This window comes from Thunnus albacares, chromosome 2 (assembly GCF_914725855.1).
Source record: "Thunnus albacares chromosome 2, fThuAlb1.1, whole genome shotgun sequence".
Classification (NCBI taxonomy): domain Eukaryota; kingdom Metazoa; phylum Chordata; class Actinopteri; order Scombriformes; family Scombridae; genus Thunnus; species Thunnus albacares.
This window is the reverse complement of record NC_058107.1, coordinates 8440051-8454570: the sequence shown is the minus strand read 5'-3', so window position 1 is coordinate 8454570 and position 14520 is coordinate 8440051. Positions and strand designations below refer to the sequence as shown.

Below are 14520 nucleotides of genomic sequence, written 5' to 3'. Positions count from 1 at the left end.
TGATGAACAATTGCAGCCAATGTATTCTAGGGTCAGTTGCTGACACCCTTCACCTCACAGTACACCTCTGCATCTATCACTGACTTTCTGCTGCAGTCGTTGCTGCCTTAGTTCTGAAGCAACATACTCACTGAAGGAGTCAAACCAAGAGGTGAAAACCATTTCCTTTGAGAAGACACCCGCAGCGTTTTTTTTTTTTTTCTTGAGACACCAGGCATCATTAGTCACTTGAAAACTCCCTATAACACCAAGCCTCGGAGCACCCTCAGTGAATCAGCCTGGAAGCCATTTATACAAAAAGAACAAGTTTGAACATGGAAGTAAAGGCAACATGAGAGGACGTGTTCTGAAGGGCTGAAAAAAAGAAGAAGAAAGATTAACACACAGGAAGTAGGAAGTGTGATCTGCGATACCTCCAGTGTGTGTATGTGTGTGAGTGTGTAACATTGTGTGTGTGTGTGTGTGTGTGTGTGTATGTGCTCCGGTGGAGTGTGTGTAAAATGATACACTGACCTGTGGTATAAATTAAGGACAATGTCTCTGAAACTACCTCGCAACTGGGACTTCAGCACCTTAAAGGCTGAGACAGCTCGGATAGGTAAGCTGATGGCCGTGCTGCGTTCACTGACAGCAGCATGGATGCAGAGCTTTGACACTTCACATTTTAGACACTTTATAGTTTGGACATTTAGCTGATGTTGACATCCAAAGGGATGTAAAATCAACTACAATTCCTCATTTGCTATGAAACCAGGGTTTGTAAAGAATTCAAAGATTTCAAAATATTGTTGTTTTGGATATATATTTGTTTATATCATTGAAGTACCATCATATTAGTCTAATTAAAATGGTTTTACTATGAGAAAGTACATCTTGTGATAATTAGTGACATGAGACACACTGCACCTTTTTCCTCCTTGGGTTTTTTTTTATCATGACGGTGGTTGCTGGCTGCGTGGTGACGGTGACCAGAGTAGTTTTTAGATCATGTTTTTTTGTTTGACACCAAATCACTGTTATCCAATATATAATGAACTTACTATATTAAGATTCAGCTTGACTCTTTAAACACTAAAGTTATCCCAGGTGGCTACAATGAGAGATTGACCATCCTCGCTGTGTGTGTGTGTGTGTGTGTGTATGTGCAACCATCTATTTTATCATTTTCATTTACTTAAAGTATAGCTGTCAAGGCTACTTAACAATGTTTGCATAGGGTGGAATCAGTGCAATAACATGCCTTGTTTCCTCTCAGGCTTGGATGGCCCAACAGTTGCAACATTCTGATAAATGAGGTTTGCACATGTGCTTTTACAGCAATCCTGCTGTTGTTCACATCGTGCAGAGCTAATCATTTTTACAATCAGTGGTAGTGAAGTGTTGAACACAGTCGAAGGAAGTAGCTGCCTGCAGTGCATTTATTTTATCTGCTTCATGTTTAGTGAGTATCTGTAAGCCACTATTTCTTATCATGTTCTTGCTTCAGTATGACTATGGAAGTATGACAGCATCTCTTCCTGACAGCTGGTAACCCCCTCATTATTCTTTTACCTTGAGATGTTTGTGGACTACGAAAGTTTTATATCCTGGAACTGGAGTGACGCAGGCTTTCAGCAGGAAACTGATGCAAGACCTCAGTTTCTGCAGAGCTCTGGCTTTATTAGCTGTATGTGTAAATGTTTCAACGCATGTTAGTGTGTGTGTGTGTGTATGGAGCGTTTGACCCATCATAAATATTTGAAACACAAACAGTGTACAAGAGTGAATGTTAATTTAGATATAACAGTGACTGCTTCTGATACAAACACAATTCAACTGTTGCTTCTTACAGGATTAAGGAATAGTTTGACATTTTGGGAGAAATGCTTATTCGCTGTCTTGCCAAGAGTTAGATCAGAAAATTGATTTCGCTTTCATGCCTGTCTTGGAAATATGAATATATAGCCTGCAGCCTAATATAAATACTGGAATCAGCTAGCCTGGCTCTGTCCAAAGGTTAAAAAAAAAATCCCACCACGACTCTAAAGCTCACTAACATTTGTTATCTTGTTTGTTTGATCAGTACAAAAACCGAAGTGTAAAAATGACAAGTTGTTTTTTTTCTTTGGGTGGATATATGCTAGACTATTTCTAGAGGTTTCATATTTGTCAATTAAATATGAAGCTACAGTAACCAGTTAGCATGACATAAAGACTGGAAAGAGAGGGGAAACAGCTGGTCTGGCTCTGTCCAGAGGCTACAAACCAGCACCTCTAAAGCTCATAACATTTGTCTTTTGTTATTGGTACAAAAACAGCCTATAAGAGGAAGTGTATAAATGGAAAGTTGTGTTTGTTTTGCAGGTGGATATGTGCTTGACTATTTCTTATAACATGTTAATATAGCAAGCGTTAGAGGTCTCATTTTTGTCCATTAAACGTGAAGCCATCAGTTAGCTTGGCATACTGGAAACAGGAAAACAGCTAGCCTGGCTCTGTCCAAAAGTTGAAAACCTAGTAGCACCTCTAAAGCTCACTAATGAACACATTTTAGAATGTAGTCTGGCATATGATCTCCAATAAAACTACTGCATTTCATGCATTCATGGGACTCTTGGCTCATCACAAATTGAGGCCAGTTTAAAAGAGCTGAGTGTTTGTCAGCTGAGGGTGTGGTGTGACATCAGCCTCTGTGTGTGGGCTCAGGGTATCTCAACAGCACTTTAATTTTCCACTAATCAAGGGAGGATGATGCTATTAAAATTAGACCAAAGCTTCTAGGTGGGGACCTTCAAAGTGTTGCCAGCCCTCTAGTAATGATGTGGCAGCTTCCTGTTTACTTCAGTGTGGCCCTTCTTCTTCTCTTCTCCTCTATCATCTTGCTTAACAAGACATGGTGAATTAAAGAACAACTGAGCGACTGGGCTCAATTTCAATCCAGCTATCTCTGCAGTCCTACCACCCTGCGTGTTGCTCTGATTGTGTCCCTGCTGGGCCACGTACAGCTCTGCCTCTGTTCTTCCATCACTCTCTTAAACCTCCCCATCATGGCCTCTTACAGTCATAGAACTGCTTTAGAAGAAAAGTATCAGTAAATTATGACATTCTTACAAAAACTTCAGAGTAGAATGTCTTTTTTGTGTTAGTTGCAATTCAAGATGAGACTACACAAAACTTAATCTCTGAACTTTCTAGGGGATTGTCTAATTTTCAGTCTCTTGCAGACCACTGTGATATTTCTGTAGAACAATCACGCACCCTCAACAGGAAACTGGTCAGGTCAGACCAGCAGTTTCCTTTCACCCTGAAACGTTATAGGTGGGGAAAAAATAGGTCTCTCAACTTTGAGAGGCTGATGCATATTCATAATAAAAAGAGGAAGTGCACTGCTGCAGTTGAGTAGTGCCGATGTTTTGGCAATGTTTCACAGCTCCGGCTGTGACACAGCACTGTGGGGATTGTTCTACATTTGTACCAACCTCTTTCTCCAACCTCTTGTGGTGTTGGGCAGCGCGATCCAAGAGTGTGATACCTGGAGAGGGAGGCTCAGGCCAGGGCTCACCGCGCTCCTCCAGGTCCATGGAGAGGCCGCTGAAGGCTGGCTGGCTGAAGAAACAGCAGAGGTCTTTAGTCAAGAATTGGCAGCATCGCTACTTTGTGTTGAGAGGAAGCACTCTGACCTACCACAAGGATGACAAGGAGACCACTGTCCAGGTAGGACACTGGGATTATGGTTTATTCTTCCCCTTATTAATGTAATTATATTTATTATGTATATTTTGTCAATAGAAAAATCCTTGTGCACATTATTCTGTATCCAAAGCAATTCATACACTAACACAAATATATTTAAAAATAAAACAGGCAAGAACAACTTGTTAATTTTTTGATGTGAGAAAATGACTGTTATCAAAATAACTGCTGTGTCTCTATCAGATGTCGATGTTCTTCTTTGACATAGTTATGTGAAGTAATTAAAGGAAACTGTTGCTATCTAAATTGCAACATTTAGAAAAAGAAAAGTTAGTATTTTTTGTATTTAAATGGCAAGAGTACTTGTACATTAATTCATAGGTTAATAAGAAATGTGTCATTTATCTCTTCCAATCAATACCACAAACACTCTAGCTGTGTGGCTAACTTTGCACACTTCCTGTAAACAAAACAAAATGAATGATGCCTGAAGCCTCACAAACTTCTGTCCTGTCAATGTTAGTATAACTATCAATGCAGGGAGCATTGTTAAATATGTAAACCATATTAATATACATATATATATATATATGTATTTATAAATGGTTATTTTGCCTCTGATCTTGATTTTTTGGTCATTTTATTTCTTTAAGTTTATCAAATGTAAATATATACTGTATGTGCGTATATATGTTATAATGTACTATATTCCTCTTCAGCATGACAATGAACAGTCTGCTCAGTACGCTGCTCATGATTTGTATCATGAACTGAGTTTATTAAGGCCACCTCATACTCCCATGTGTGTTCATTTTTCTTCTTTTCTTACCATTTACTTCCCTTTAAGAATGAGTGGTAGTGAAACAGGAAGGGAGAGGAGCATTGATGAAAATGTCATTAGATAACCATAATCCCATTAAAACACTCAACATCCTCTGGTTTATGGATACAGTAGTACACAGTGCACAGAAATACTCCAAGAGTCATTTCCACTTTTGACCCTGGTTTAAAAACAGAAATGGAGGAGAGGGGGGAGAATGGGAGGGAGAGGAAGTGGGCGGCACATATGGTGAACAGGAAAATACACAGGACTGTACATGCTGTAATGTAAACAGTGCACTTGTAGAACATGAGTAGTCCATAAACCAAAGTGATAAAAGATCAGCAGTGAGCTTTTTCTTGCCTCTTCCTGTGTGTTGTACATCTGCAATAGCCCCAGTAATTGCCACAATAAAGGAAACTGCTAATTGTGAGTTAGCTGATTTTCCTATGAAGATACTTTACCTGCAGAGGCTTTTACTGACCTGACAAAGCAGAGACGCTGTGGATTCCCTGGTAACTCAGAGACAACAGTGATGTATGGTGGTTTGTGATTGACTGTAAATATTAGTGGTTGGTTTGTAAGATGAAGGACCTCCAGTGACAGTATACTAATGTGCCTTCTATGTGTGTTTGTGCTCCAGGGAGTCATCCAGCTGCGGTTCAGTAAGGTCAATGAACTCCCCCAGAACTCAGATGACCCTGGGAAGTACCTCTTTGAGATCATACCACGTAAGCTTAATCCAACAATGCTGACTCTGGGCTTTGCAAGCAGAGCTGTTCTTTAGCTTCAGATTCGTTTGATGTGAAGTGATACATCAGTACTGTGTATGTTGGGCACAAAGCTGTAGTCCCCTCTTGTCTAGCAATGATAACCACAAATACTTTACATACAGCAGATGCTTTCGCTCAAAGAAGCTTCTGTTTTTTTTTTTTTGGCATGCACGTAAATTGGGTGCAATTTTGGATTCAGTGTCTTACTGAAAGACAATTCAACATGTGGACAGGAGCAAGTCAGGGCTTTAACCACTCCAGTCACACCGGCCAACCCAGTCAAGCCACATACTAATTAGACTCTCCATTTTCATTACGATTATATGAATGTAAATTCTTTTGAGTGTGTGATATTTCTTTTCTTGTCTTTCTGCACAGTTTTCCATCTCTCTTGCTGCCTCCTTTCATTGGCTTGTGTCTTATTCTTTCTTCTTCATATGCTACAGTATGCCAGTCTTTTAAAATGATGGGTCTGTTCCAAAAATTGATTGCATGGCCCTTTCTTGTGGTAGCATGTGCGAAACTATGCATATCTGCTCAGTGGTGGGTAGAAAATACCAAGTACTGATAGAAATCACAAACTTCTCTGCAAATGTTTGTGCCAGGTACATATGACTGTCTTACTAAAAATGTTTTTTGTACTAAGACACCATTTCTACAACAAAACACATAACTTTGCAGGTACAACTGGAGACAGAGAGCGATGTCCCTATGTGTTCATGGCAAACTCCCAGAGTGACATGGAGGAGTGGGTCCGCACTCTGCGCAGAGTCATCGGAGTGCCGACAAGTGGAGGTTCAGTAAAATCTTAAACTGTTACAAAAGTTATTGGTTTGTTTTATTCCCACTTTTTGAAATTTGGCACATGAAATGCTTCTATGCCCATCCGACCCCCAAAACAGAAATAATTTATTAGAAACTTAAAATATGCATGACACTGCAACTATCTAATTAAAAATTAAAGCTCAGTGAAGATCTATAGAACAGTACCAGTAAAAGTTTGGACACACCTTCAAGTGTGTTCAAACTTTTGACTGGTACTGTAGATAGGAGCTTTTCTCCCCCCAAAATGTCAATACATGAAGTGCACCATCAGGGAAGTGCATCTTAATTGTATCTATACCTCATACATCATCACATAGTGCAGTACATGATGTTAGCATGACAACAGTATCTTAAAAAGTAAAAAAGTAAAAATATCTTCCTGCCAACAAGTGTTTAAGGCTGGTCACCACCAGTCAGAATAAAGAATATGTAATGTAATATGTAAAAGATATAAAAATGGTGCTGCTTTGATAGTGTAAAATGTCTTCCTGTTATACTGTATGGACATTGCTGCTCCAATATGTTAGGACTTATTTCTCTGTGTCCCTGCAGTGTTTGGAAAGAGTCTCATGGACACAGTGACATATGAGCAACGCTTCGGGCCTCACATGGTGCCAATCCTGGTGCAGAAGTGTGTAGAATACATAAAAGAACATGGGCTGGATGAGGAGGGCATCTTCCGCCTCCCTGGTCAGGACAATGCTGTCAAACAGTTCAGAGACGCCTTTGATGCAGGAGAGAGGCCCTCCTTCCCCAGGTAACACACTAACACAACTTCTGTACAGACTGGAGCTGTACAGTATGAAACTTTTAATAGAAATTAGTCATGAAGGCAGTTGTTTCACATTTTAGCAGCAGTAGTAGTAGCATTTTATGTATGTATAGTACATGGCATATATGGGTTATTTAAATAAAAGGGCAATACTTAGTATAAAGTAGTTATAGAGTGGTTTATTCAGCACATAAATACAGTCACACATCTCATAAACACTTGAAAAGACCAAAAATACCCTTAAAATAATTTTACACTTCTTTATTGGTAAATTCATAAACTTAAGACGGTCATTGCTATATAAGGAGAGAATAGCCCTAACCTCAGTCAATCAGCAGCATCAGCTTTTTTCTCTCTGAGAAAGCAAGGAGAGATGAGAGAGATGCGGAAAGGCTGATAGATTTCTCTCAGAGCTGAAGGCGATACCACATCCTGTTCTGGCAGGCACACAGAAGGATGTCTGTATTACTCAACATCACAAGCTCTTCTGACTGTGCACTGTTGTTTAAAACATTCATTAAACCTGACTTGTTTGTAATCTAATGTGAACCAAAGTCAAGGGGCACATGGTTCAGACAATAAAGGCTACTCAAAGATGCCTTATGTCAATTTTCAAAACAGAGGTTAAAAAAACACAAGGAGGATTTAGTGTCTTTTCCCAAAGTTGTATTCTTGGCAGGGACCAACAGCAAAACTTGAATCTGCGCCTGCTTTAACAGCTGAACATACAAACTAGCCCACAGACCCAAAAAGTCCAAGATCAGTGAAATTCAAGAGGATACTGTCTCCATTTGTGGATACTAGAATAATTCTCACTACTGTACATTCCATCATCTGAATGCTTTTTAAGAGTCCAATAAAATATTTACACAGCTCTTTGCTTGATGGAAAGCCTTTGAGAAACCTCCTCACACATGGACACTCAAAGTAAACAGTTTTAAATAAAAAACACAAGACATGTCTGTATATAAACACACAGAACCAAAACTGGCTTCATGCACTGATGACCTGAAACACTGGTCTAACATTGTGTGTTGAAGGTTTAAATGACAGTTGTACAGTAAATGGATGTTCGTTGGTTATTGTGTCATCACCTGCAGTGACACAGATGTCCACACAGTGGCGTCACTGCTCAAGCTGTACCTGCGGGAGCTGCCAGAGCCAGTGGTGCCCTGGACTCAGTACCAAGACTTCCTGGACTGCACCAACCTGCTGGACGACACCAGTTCAGAGGTACAATTCTTCTCTGAGCCTAAAACATGTGTGATCATCCACATGTATGCATGCACATCGTATTAACAGTGTGTTTGTGTATGTGCACATGCAGAAGTCCTGTGACATTTTGTGTGACCTTTAATCTCTTGCTCATGTCTTGTGTCCTCTCAGGGTAGAGAGCTGTTGGAGAAACAGATCGCCCTTCTCCCCAGAGTCAACTACAACCTTCTCAGTTATGTCTGCCGGTGAGCACAAAGCATTATGGGATATTCCAGAGGGAAAAAAATGGTGCCTTAGTGCTTTGAGAGGATTTCCCATAACTGGAAAGATGATGTCCTAGAGCAAAACTCCTTACTCTATATGCCAGATAAGATTCCAATTTGCCTTATATGCCCAATATGTAAAATGAGCAAAACACTGTCAGATCAGCTCTCAGTCCTGACACAGACTGTCTTGTGTCTGTTAACTGTGCTAATCATGTCTTTTTGTTCTGCAGGTTCTTGTTTGAGGTGCAACTGAACTCCAAAGTCAATAAAATGAATGTGGAGAACCTGGCTACAGTGATGGGGATAAACCTGCTCAAACCTCAGATAGAAGACCCCATCACTGTCATGAAGGGTGAGAACATGTCACTAATGTATTCAGAAACAACTAATGTGTATCTTGTAGAGGGCTAGCAAACAGACATCTGGTTGTTTTTTTGTTTCTCCATTGTTCATTGTATGTAGGAATTACCCTGAAGCCAACAGTGTGTGGTTACTAATCTTATTGAGTAATGACATTTGGCAATACTGTGACATTACTACATCCTCATTTTTAGGGACTTTTTTTAGTGCAGTCAAACAAACTAGTTACAGAAAACAACCTCAGAAGTTATGGTATGTCTCTTTTAGGTACCCTTGTAATATGAGGTACTAATAAAACTAATAAAAACATGTTGTGCTATGTGTCCTATAAACTTTACCAACCAGCTTAGTAATGCTGCTGCTACTCCTTTTTACATCGCAGCTGACACGTCCAAGCCCATATATGTGAACTGTACAAAATGACTGAAAAAGAAGAAAAAAGAACGTTGTAAAACAAGTTTAATGATCTAATCAAAAATAAGAATAAGAACACAAATGTAAGGCATTTTGTGTTTGTTTTGTCTTTGCAGCGACTCCTCAGATCCAGAAGCTGATGACAGAGATGATCAGACAGCATGAGACTCTGTTTCCTCTCTCCAAAGATGTGATTCCCTCCCCTCCCTCAAAGAAGGCTGAAAGCCAGAAGAACGCTCCTCGAAGCTTTGTGGGCTGGGAATCTGCAGAGGTACGAGCAGCTGACAACATTAATACCATTTTAGGACATACATGTTGTGGTGTTACACAGACATAGCACCAGAACATATCCTAAAAACAGGACAAGTCAGTGGGGAAAAGAACACACACCAAACAATTAGGTTTAGTAGGACAAAGTTGCCATGTATCCAGTATGAGAGTTAGCTATATGGCAAACAGTGCTGACAAAATTTTCCAAATTAACACCCCACAGTCAGAAATAGTTAGTTGCTTTTGACAAAGTAGCCAAGTTTTTGAAGTGTCAGCAGTTGCTAAAAGTGACTACAAAAAGTTTTTGACACAGTACAACATTTTGGGAAAAACACTGTTTGCTTTCTTGCCGAGAGTTAGATAAGAAGATCAATACCACACTTATGTTTGTATAGTAAATATGAAGCTAACTGGCAACCAGCAACCTGTTAAAAGACTGGAAACAGCAGTAAACAGCTAGCCTGGCTCTGTCTGAAGGTAACACATTCCACCTGCCAGCACCTCTAAAGCTCACTTACTAACATGTCACAGTATATCTCATTTGTTTAATTCAGAAAAAAATGAAGAGTAAAGCCGACAGTTTGCCATTTTACGAGGGCTTATGTTCTGGACTGTGTATTGGCCAGGAGGAGTGACTTCACAGAGTCTCGCTGGTTGCTTGGCAAATGCTTGTGGCCAAGAAAAAGTTCAGCACATAACCCACTGAAAAACAGCAGCATCGTAGCTCACAAACAGTGTGTTGATTAAATTAGTCCACATATTGAAAAACATTAAGCAGAAAATGTCTATGAAAAATGTATTTCAAACCAAAGGAAAGTCGTGTCCCAAATTCTGCTGATTGTTTATGATTTAGTAAAACATCTCCCATTTTTAATTTGAATATAATATGCTTTTTAGCCTGTTTAGTTGTTCTTTTACTGAAAAGTATTTCTGCCTAAGTGTCTTTCCTCTGGCTCTAAAACTACATTTGCACATGAAAGACTTCTATATCTGTAATTAATCTTCAGTTATCTGTTTGTTCCAGATGGGTGATGCCTCTCTGTCTGAGTCTCCAGAAGAGGAGGAAGACAATGATAGTCCAGGTCCAGAGAGAGGAAACTGTGGTACCCCAAACACCCCTCTGGAGCCTCGCTCACCTTCTACAGACGACTGGCTCGGAAGTCCCCGCAAACGCACCCAGACCCTGCCCAGCTTCAACTGCCCCCTCACCGGGATGGCGGCGAAGGCTGACGCTCTCAGCCGGCGGAGTTGCATGCAGGAGAGTGTGGAGGAGAAGAGTGGGACGTTGTCAGAGGACATTTTTAAGATCCTGGACCTTCGGAGTTCAGGATCATTGTTCGGAGGGTCTCAGATGGGCGCCAAGAAGGGGGAAGATAGGTTCACGACAAGAAGAGGAAGCGACAACACAGGATCCTCCACTGCTGTCTCCCAAAAACCTGACAGTTATTCCCAGCCTGATCAGGTCCTGTCTCATCAAAAGAGTGTAGAGACCCTGCCAGTGAGAAGTTCAGGTCAGCAGGTCAACAGCAGATCTGAACAGAAGACAGACAACCAGCAGCTTGTTGACAGGTAAGTTCAGCTGAGGAGTCGCATTGTTGACTACACACCCAAAGTGTGCCCTCACCCACTTGAGTAATACCTTCATTAAATAAATGTGTCAGTTTTGTGATGGAAAACTACTATCTTCAAAACTACAGTTTAACCTAAGGGTCTTTAAAGGTTTTTTGTAAATACAAGTACTTTAGAAAGCTTTCGACCCAAACATGCACTCCATCAATTTAAAGATGACAAATTAAAAAGGAATGGTCGAAATTGATGCAGCAGAGGCTGAGATGTTCTGACTTTTGGTCCCTAATATGGGTCAAACTCAAAAAACATTGGATCCGACATCTCCCATAATGCAGCTCTCACCATTAGTTCCTTTGTAAATGGCTCCACGACCACAGTTTGTAACAAGATTTGTGATTTCACTTGAGTAGGTGAATGCTCATTTGTTTTAAACATGAAGGATTAGAGTTTTAAAGGTTTTCAATCAAATGCATTGTGATATTCTCGATCTTTTTATGAGGCCCTTAAGTTACTTAAATCCTACACTGCAACAATATGTTATATTCAATTTTGTTTCATATTGATCCTTCAATACTATTTTTTTAGTTGTGGAGTGTACAAGACAGAATAAAAGACAAATCACTGCATTAGAATCAAGAAAATTCCACTTCAAAAGTCGATGATTTTTACTGAAAATACTGGAAATAATCTCACCCTAACCTAACTGTAAGATCTTTTTGCTTGTTTAAAGAAAAATAGATTAAAGCACTCTATATTTGTCAAAGTAAGTTGATGTGATGGGAGTTTTTTGCAGTGTAACTCAACAAAATGCTTAATTCCTGTGATTTGCACTGATTAACACCAGGACATCAGAATAGATTGAGTTGTTTTTTTGGATCCTGTATCACTGCACCCTCTCTGACTCTCGCTGTCTCTTGCAGTCTGCAGCAGGAGACCATGGAGCTGAAAGCCACAGTGGCTGAGCTCCAGTCTGCTCTGGAAGCAGAGCACCGCCGTGTGGCTGCTCTGGAGATCTGCCTGAGAAATGCAGAGCGCAGCCGGGATGAGGCCCAGAGACGCAACGACGAGCTGCAAAGAGACATTCAGCAGTTCCTCAAAGAACCAAAAGCTCCCACCTAAAAGTCTGTGTCAGAGCTGATAGAATATGGATTTATGACCCCATTAAACTCAACAGAGCTAATTTCACAGGAACTGCTTGTGGAAAATACTGTCATCCTACACAGTGTGGTGTTCCCATGTTAGCCCAGTTGGGTCTTGAAGATAAGTTATTGGCTCGTTTGTTTGCACCTTTGAGGACAGTCTGTTAAGAAGAGATCAAAGTAGACTTTTTTATTTCACTGTTCACATTAAAGACTTTTAAAACAACACAGGTTTATTCCTGCCCACTGTAGGAGTGATGTCACTGTATATGAACTGCCTTGATTTGGTTTAGTTGTTATACAGGACATGCAGGAAGAGAACATCTCAAATGAAAAGTGAATTATTTGCAAAATGGTTATGATCATTTTGCAGCTTGAAAATGCAATATATGAATTCCTACAGAAATGCAAGGCTGGACCACATCAGCTTTGATTCACCCCTTCGAAGGACAATCTGGACATTATGATAAACAGTGGACAATACAAATAATGTGTGTTATATATGGAGTTAATAGTCTCTCATTTGATGTTATTTCAGTGGTGAATGATGCAGCAAAAGAACCAGAGCAGTGTAAAGTGAATACATCAGATTATTAAACAGCAAAAGTTAATATTGAAGTGAATATGGAATGGATAGAATATCATAATTAAAGTTGAATTATAATGAGTATGCTAACTTAAACAAATGTGTTTTGAGCTGTGATTTGAACTGTATAATAGAGTTCAGCTGACAGATGTGTAGCGGTAGTGAGTCAGACAGTCAACAGAGCATCTGAGGATGGAAAAGGCCTGAAAGGTATGCTGAGGGAGGGTGGGGGGGATTATGGAAGGTTTTGAAGGTAAGCAGTAGAATGAATCAATTGATGAACAAGGAGCCAGTGAAGCTGATCTAAAGTATGAAGCAAAATACTTAAATAATAGGAGACAAATGGAAAACAATTCCCGATACAGGCTTAAAAAGATAAAGTGAACATAGTGCATGACGGTAGAAACAGCAGGCAGAGTTAAACATCAAGGGCCTCATTTATAACCGTTGCTTGAAAGATTCATACATCACGTCCCGCAACAAAGTTTTGATCTATAAAACCGGAGAATGTGTGCACCTGTATGGAAACTCTGACCCAGGTACAAACATTTTGGACACAGGGGAGATTGGTGACCCAGATGGTGAACTGCAGCCAGATTGTATAACGATTCATCTCACACATTTAATTTCACTCAATATCAGATGTTAATTATTTATCCATAAACATTCAAGCCAGCAGTGTCACTTGTGATTTCAATTTCAATTTCAATTTTGAATTTTCACTTGTATTTATATAGCGCCAAATCATAACAAAAGTTATCTCAAAGCACTTTTCACATAGAGGAGGCTAAGACTGTATTTCTTTTTGTAGAGACCCAACAATTCATCCATGGGCAGAACTTGGCGACAGCAGTAAGGAAAAACTCCCCTTTTACGGGAAGAAACTTGGAGCAGAACCAGACTGTAGAAGGGCCACCATCTGCCTTGACTGGTTGGGTTGAGAGAGAAAGAAGGAGGGAGGGGGAGAGTGGAGAGAGAGGGACACAGAGAAGCATAATAACAACAATAATAACAATAACAACGATAATAACAATACAGACACGATTAGTAATAATAATAGCAATGATTGTGAGACATATCTGTTCAATAAGCACCTTTCAATTTTAAAAGATATTTAAGCCAACCCAATGACATCTGGGATTTATTATTGAATTATTATTGAAATATTGAGCTCACTGGGCTGATTCACCATCACACTCCCAATCTCCAGAGCGCAGAGAAGGCCAGGCTGTATGGTGGTCATACAGCTGTGGAGCAACTGCTGAAATGCCAGGAGTGATGTCAGGATGTGGCCGGATGTTTGCAGGGTTCTGGAAAGTCTGGCCTGCATTTCCCCAATATTAAGCGTGAAGACAGTGATTCCTTTTCACCTCAACCACGTTAACTAAGTGATGAAATTATCATAATCCGTTGTAGAAATCCAAGATGACATCAAATAACTTCAAAGAATTGCAGAACAGAGCGCTAATAGATTTATAATATAATCTACTGACTGACTGTCACCGCGGTGGCTGCCATACACACTCTGTCTTCTCACCTCACCGCCACATCTTCACCACCTGCACTCATATATGGACTGTGTAAATTAGAGAAAAACCTGTATGCTGGGTTTTGGAGTAAATATAAATAAATACAGTGTTAACTGTATTTTACATAGGCTACTAAGTGTGTGGTCTCATCCGTCATGTGTCTTTATACAGTAGATGTTTAACAAATACTAAGCGGTGAGCTCCGGTGTCTTCATGCCCCCACTAGTCCACACTGACAGTGAGCAGCAACGCGCTTCTTGGCATCTACCTCCGCGTCTGACCACTTTGTTCCACTTTGCCTCTCAAACTT

The 14520-nt window shown here is 40.1% G+C and overlaps 1 protein-coding gene across 2 annotated transcripts; it reads left to right on the top strand.

Annotated features, from left to right (window-relative positions):
• The first annotated feature begins 212 nt into the window (after nt 1-212).
• arhgap25 (Rho GTPase activating protein 25) lies at nt 213-12888 on the top strand. Of its 2 annotated transcripts, XM_044364755.1 has the most exons (11): nt 213-598; nt 3491-3693; nt 5136-5223; nt 5947-6060; nt 6643-6847; nt 7963-8095; nt 8249-8322; nt 8574-8695; nt 9234-9388; nt 10412-10956; nt 11877-12888. In XM_044364755.1, exons 1-11 carry the CDS (start codon nt 535-537, stop codon nt 12073-12075), a joined length of 1902 nt encoding a protein of 633 aa, XP_044220690.1. In that variant the 5' UTR covers nt 213-534; the 3' UTR covers nt 12076-12888. The 2 variants fall into 2 exon arrangements, with proteins under 2 accessions (XP_044220690.1, XP_044220686.1); XM_044364751.1 differs by lacking the exon at nt 213-598 and having other exon boundaries at nt 3306-3693.
• Nucleotides 12889-14520: the final 1632 nt, after the last annotated feature.